The sequence below is a fragment of the Sinocyclocheilus grahami genome, unplaced genomic scaffold (genome assembly GCF_001515645.1).
Source record: "Sinocyclocheilus grahami isolate Dianchi unplaced genomic scaffold, SAMN03320097.WGS_v1.1 scaffold6813.1, whole genome shotgun sequence".
NCBI classification, from domain to species: domain Eukaryota; kingdom Metazoa; phylum Chordata; class Actinopteri; order Cypriniformes; family Cyprinidae; genus Sinocyclocheilus; species Sinocyclocheilus grahami.
The window spans coordinates 3,340-10,149 of record NW_015511080.1 but is presented as its reverse complement, the minus strand read 5'-3'; the positions used below and the strand labels follow the sequence as shown (position 1 = coordinate 10,149).

General features: G+C 38.9%; 1 protein-coding gene across 1 annotated transcript in view; it reads left to right on the top strand.

Moving 5' to 3' along the window:
* Window positions 1-5,897, top strand: part of LOC107577668 (tetratricopeptide repeat protein 13-like) — a 6,530-nt gene extending 633 nt beyond the window's left edge. The window contains exons 2-3 of the mRNA XM_016263715.1: window positions 2,770-2,905; window positions 5,802-5,897. Coding sequence (XP_016119201.1) covers window positions 2,770-2,905; window positions 5,802-5,897 — 232 coding nt within the window. The remainder of the gene's footprint in view (window positions 1-2,769; window positions 2,906-5,801) is intronic.
* Window positions 5,898-6,810: the final 913 nt, after the last annotated feature.

Sequence of the window (6,810 nt, the reverse complement as noted above, 5' to 3'; positions counted from 1 at the left end):
TATAGGCTGCTGTAAGCCGTCTGCCATATTGGAACAGCCATAGCAGGTCCATAAATCTCAAGAGCAAGTTAATTGTGCCTCTGCAACCGTAGCCATAGTATAAATGAATATCTCTATCTGCAACAGACTTCAGCAGATAATTTTGCTCAACTCACACAATACAACAACTGTTAGCCAACATGACATTAAAGGGATAGTTCACCCAAAAACGAAAATTCTGTTATTAATTAAGTCAAGTCACCTTTATTTGTATAGCTCTTTATACAATACTGGTTGTGTCAAAGCAGCTTTACAGAGTCAAACAGGAAAATAGCTGGTCAATGATGCAAGTAGACAATAACAGAGTCATTTTTCCAGAGTTTGGGTGCTAAATAGGAAAAGAATCTGCCGCCCGCAGTTGATTTTGATATTCTAGGTATTATCAAATGGCCAGAGTTTTGAGATCAGACGTGAAGGACTATAATGCAATATGAGCTCGCTCAAATACTGAGGGGCTAAACCTTTCAGGGCTTTATAAGTAATTAGCACCCTCACCCTCGTGTCGTTCCAAACCCATAAGACCTTCATCATCATCATAAGAAGTCGGAACACAAATTAAGATATTTTTGATGAAATCCGAGAGCTTTCTGATCCTGTATAGACAGCAATGCAACTGAAACGTTCCAAGACCCAGAAAGGTAGTAAGGACCGTTAAAATAGTCCATGTGACATCAATGGTTCAACTGTAATGTTATGAAGCTACGAGAAAACAATTTGTGCTCAAAGAAAACAACTTTATTCAACATTTTTCAGCATCCGCTGCCATTCTTGAGAGTACCAAGACACGTGTGTGCACAAACCAACACATTCTCTCCTGTGAAAGGTTATCACATTTCTTTGGGAAAGTTACATCTTGGCAGTTTTATAACCTGAGGCTGCGCAATATTGTGGAATTTTGGAAAACTCATTGATTTATTTATTTTTTTATTGTAAATGATGACACGTTGATTGTTCCAAGATGGCAACGCATCTACGTGTCTGGAGTGTTCGAATGTGGCATCTAACTATACTTATCTATGTCTCTGCATACATATGTGCACACAAAAAATCTATGTCTGGTGGCTGGTGGAACGATCTTCCCACCCCTATCCGGAATGCTGAATCCCTGACAATTTTCAAGCGACAGCTGAAAACTCATCTCTTTCGAAGCTACTTGACTTCATCATAAAAAAAAAAAAAAAATTATTTATTCCTTCTCTTTCTAGCTTGTACTTATTTGAACAATGTCTAAGAACTTGGTATTACAACCACTTCTTGTGTCTGTTTGCCTCTCTTAAGAAGAATCGCTTTATGTATCCCCCAATTGTAAGTCGCTTTGGATAAAAGCGTCTGCTAAATGACTAAATGTAAATGTAAATGTAAAAAATGTTACGGTTCCTTTAAATGAGATAATTAATGAGAGATCAAAACGTGATCACCCACTTGAACCGTTATGAAATGACTGGATTTTGCTCGTGCAGATTCACAGAGCAACACTGTAGTAAATGTTGCTGCAATTAGTTATAAAAACGTAAAGCTGCATTCCGTAAATTTTTTTGGGTTAAAAATGATCCAAAATCAATTATAGAGCAACTACATAACCAATTTCTAATTTGAGTGGTTCGGGTCGGTTTCAGAGTTTGCCGCCATTCGTCTTTGCACGGTTTGACGTGATCTGAGCTAACTTTGCGATTGTTAGATTTAATCACGATTGGTAGCACGATTTATTGTAAAACTTCAGTTTCCGTTGTTCAGATGACATTTTCTGGCGAAACGTCTTATTTTGGGCGTACTTCCAAGACGTAGTATCTGTAATTCGTAAGTACAGTGAATATCCACACCGGTGCGTTGACTGACAGCCCACACACATCTCAAAACATTAGATTCATCCGTGCTGAAGAGCCGTGCCGATGCACAACCCACGTAAAGAAGATCATTCCGCAAATAACTGCAATTGCAGGTTTCAAACAGTGACAGGCAAAACTTACGGACTGCAGCTTTAAGATTTGTCGAGATGACTTAAATATTATGGAAGCCCATTTCTGCCACTGAATAAAAAATAAAACAAGGTAATTGCGACTTTTTGTATTACAATTCTGACTTTTTCTCACACAATTGTGAGATATAAACTTGTAATTCTAAGAAAAAAGTCAGAATTGTGAGTTTATATCTTGCAATTTGGACTTTATTTCTCAGAATTGCGAGCTTTTGCAAACTTTTTTTCTCTTAATTGCAAGTTTATGTCTTAGAATTGCGCGTTATATGTCAAAATTGTAAGATAAAAAGTCGCAAATACCTTTTTATTTTATTTATTCAGTAGTGGAACTAATATATCCAACTTAACAAAAATAAACTTAACTAAACTATAATTTTAAGTGAAGCTTGAACATTTGCTTTTTTTGTTGTTGAAACAACACGTTATTACTTGTTCTTTTAAGTTGTGATAAATTATCGCAGCAGTCATTTTTTTTACAGTGAATGTGAATGTGTTACATCATGCTAAAACCCTCTCAGGGCAGTTTCATCTCTAAATCTAAAGAAATATTGAAACTAAAATTTTAAAATCTACATAAACTAAGCAACTTAAGTATTAAAGTAGTCAGTTGTACCATTTTAGTTCTTACACGTTTCATAACACAAACAATGTGTAAAGGCTGCTTAGCGAGTTTAAAAAAAATAAAAATTTGACTACATGATTAGAGTTCCGGGCCTCATTGTGTGTCTATTGCTAATGATTGTGTTGTTTGTTAGAGTGGGGAACATGCTGTTTTCAGTAGAGACTCAGACCACAGATGAGAGGACGCAGCAGTATCAGTCAGAAATTGAAGCACTCTATAAAGATCTCACTGCCAAAGGCAAAACCCTGATGCTCTCCACTGAACTTGGGGTAAGATTAACATCTGTTTGTCTGTCTGTATCTGTTCTTCTCTGAGCATTGATTTCACAATCTCCTCTGTCTCCTGCTGAACCTGTATTGGGACTGCTGGCGTGTGTTCATTAGTCACGTCTCTTGAAGCAAATAAATTCAGCGTCACTTAAACGCAGTCTGTGACCTGTGCCCTCCATAAGTGTTAGAACAGTAAAGGCAAAATAGTCAAGAAATCTGTAAATTTGATTAAAAGATGAATATTAGACAAAACTACAGAATGTCACATTTTATTATTGGGTGATTCAACACACAAATGTTTTACCAACTAAGAAGAACAGCACTTTCAGAGTTCCATTCCCCAGTCTGATGTGAGCATAAGTATGTGGACAGTTGAACTTAAAGCAAATGTACAAGTTTAAAAGCTAATATTTAGTTGCGAATCCCTTGCATGCAATCACAGCAGCGAGTCTTCGACCCATAGACATCACTAGACTCTTGGTTTTCTTGGTGTTTAAAATAGAAAATAGTTTTTAAATTGCAATAAAATTTCACAATATTACTATTTTCAAATAAACATAATAAAAATGTTCTTTGTCTGTAGCAACGAAGCATAGCTATTTGTATTTATTTTTTATTTTCGTTTGTTTTATTTAATAATTACAAAACAATTTCATGGTTAATGCATTGTTAATTTTGTAATAAGGTTCAGCTCCACAGCCATATCACCCTGCAGCCCAAGACTGGTTGCCCACTGAAGCTAAGCTGGGTTGAGCCTGGTCAGTACCTGGATGGGAGACCTGGGAAAACTAGGTTGCTGTTGGAAGAGGTGTTAGTGAGGCCACCAGGGGGTGCTCACCCTGTAGTCTGCGTGGGTCCTAACGCCCCAGTATAGTAATGGGGACACTATACTGTCAAAAAGCACCGTCTTTCGGATGAGACGTTAAACCGAGGTCCTGACTCTCAGTGGTCATTAAAAATCCCATGGCACTTCTCGTAAAGAGTAGGGGTGTAACCCCGGTGTCCTGGGCAAATTGCCCCCCTGGCCTTTGTCAATCATGGCCTCCTAATAATCCCAAACCACTTGATTGGCTCTGTGACTCTCTCTCCTCTCCTCCTGTAGCTGGTGTGTGGTGAGCGCACTGGCGCCGCTGTCCTGTGGCTGCTGTCGCATCATCCAAGTGGATGCTGCACACTGGTGGTGGTTGAGGAGAGACCCCCTCACATGATTGTAAAGCGCTTTGGGTGTACAACAATACACAATAAAGTGCTATATAAATGCATCATTCATTCAACACTGTTTTACATTGAGTGGATAGTTAAAAAAAAAAAAACTAGTTTATATATATATATAATTATATATATATATTTTTTTTTTTTAACTATCGGCCAATTAATCTGTAATATCCTCTATTTTGCAGACCTCAAATTTTAATAAATGCATTTGCTAAATCATTCTGTACTCATTGTACTTAGGGTTGGGAATCGAAAATCAATTCCGATTCCAGAATCGGATACTTAAGGTCAGGAATCAGACACTTATCGAATTAAAATTTCGATTCTGCCTGTCGATTCCGATGCGCTTTTTTTCTTTATCTGTGAGAATCGGACCTAGCAATCTGCCCAGGACCTTGCTCACTAATCTAAGCGCTCCAAAGTTTGGCTACATTTGCGATCAGAAAACAAAAAAGCTAAGTATAATATCTGTGATAGCTAAACATGTTGCAAGAAAGGTGTCACCACCAACATGACAAAACACTTTAATTGAATAGGTCGTTAAAGATCGCGAACGTGATTCAAACACCAACATGATTCTGTTCCTAAATTATGATTCGTCTGTTTCATTCCTCAAACTTTGACGTGCGAGATCAATGTCGTGATCACGTGGTTCGTCTATGCAGCGTATGATCACACCAGTGTGATTTGAACATTTAAATTTGTGTTTGCGCTGCCATTGACCTAAAGAGAGCAGCTGTCATCTGTCATGAACAAAACCGCTTCACAGTCTTATCAGCCACACAGTATCATTATTTCTGTTACAAACATTCAAATCACAGAAGTACTGGGATAAAAGTTTATAGTTCAGATATAAACTTTCGTGTACGGTAGCGATTAAAATAGAGTAAATCACCTTTTGAAAGTAATTTGACACTTCAAATGAAGATTTATCGATTACATTGTTACGTGGCGAAAAGGGGCTGTTAAAATGTATTTGTCTTTGAATCATACAAGAGATTCGTTCAAGAACTTAAAAGAGTCCAGTTTTTATGTAGCCTGTTGGTTTTTGTTCATGGTATTCAGCTCCAATAAATGGTTTGCAAAAAAGAGACACAGGATAGATGTTTGATGTCATTATTTAATCACATTGGAATCGAAAAGAATCGGAATCGATAAGCGGAATCGGAATCGATAAAATTCAAACGATACCCAACCCTAATTGTACTGTAAGTTGCTTTGGGTAAAAGGATCTGTCAGATGCATAAACGTCATAAATATAAAGTCAACCTGCTGCTTTGTTGCTATCATTATTATCACCACCATCAAATCCTTATGGATAGTCGTGTCCTAGTGGTTAGAGAGTGGGACTCGTAACCCAAAGGTTGCGGGTTCGAGTCTCATGTCCGGCAGTGGGCGTGAATAACCAGCACTCTCTTCCACCTTCAACTGCTCTGGGTGTGTGGTTGTGCACTACTCACTGCTGTGTGTGTGCACCTGAATGGGATAAATGCAGAGCACAAAGTCTGAGTATGGGACACCCTTCTTGGCCACCCGTCACGTCCTTTCCTTTCCGTCCTGGAACGGTCGATCCTCCAATTGAATAATAACAGAACACAGTTCGAGATTAACAAAGCAAGAAGACAACTGTTTATCATTATTTTAATAGTATTTTTTGCCTTTCTCTCCTCTGTCTTTGTAGGACGCAGATGCCGTGTTAAATTTGATTCTTTCTCTGGTGTATTACTTCTGTAACCTCATGCCACTGTCCAGAGGCTCCAGGTATGAAAACAATTGAAAAACCCAGTTTGGAGAACATTTATGGCTTCATGAGAATCAGGGATTTAAACTTTAGTTTATGAGTGGTATTTAAAAACTTTAAGAAGTCAGTTAGCAATGTATTAATTTAAAGGGGTCATATGATGCGATTTCGATTTTTCCTTTCTCTTTGGAGTGTTACAAGCTCTTGGTGCATAAAGAAGATCTGTAAAGTTGCAAAGACTAAAGTCTCAAATAAAAAGAGGTATTCTTTATAAAACTTAAGAGTCAGCCACGCCTCCTAAAACGGCTCGTTCTAACACGCCCCCACATATCTACGTCACTATGTGGGAAGATTTGCATAACGCCGCCCAAATGTTCACGCAAAGAAAGAAGGCGTAACTTTTATTCTCGCTGTAGTATTGTTGTTGCCGTCGCCATGTCGAGAAGGCGCTGTGTGTTTGTGATCTGTGTGTTTCGTTGTGAAAGCTAAACTACTTTGTTTGGCCTTCCAAAAGAGGATGATATCTGCTTCGTCAGCTGGAGCTGATCCGTGCTGGTCGCTGAGGAAATACTCCAACTTCACGCTGTGGATTGCCGGATTGGTTTTCACCGTGGACGAAGCGGAGTCCAGCCCGGGGGGCGTCACATGGGGTTGGCGCCAGCCCTCCGGACGCTCCTTCGTCGAATCAGCAGGCCGCGCCGTTCTTTGTTGCCCAGATTTTGGTATTTGATGTGTTGTCGCTTCACCTTTTTCCAGAGGTGTAAAGTGGACTTTTATGGACGTAGTCCTCTTTTATGGAAAAGAGGACACGACTAGAAATCAGTGGTTAAGTTGTATTTACAACACTGTTCCAGAACACTTCAACCCAAATATTCAGGTGTGTCCAGCACATTTTATGGAGGACTTTCCTGATCCTGGGAGAGTAGACAACAATACCGGCTGTTCTGAC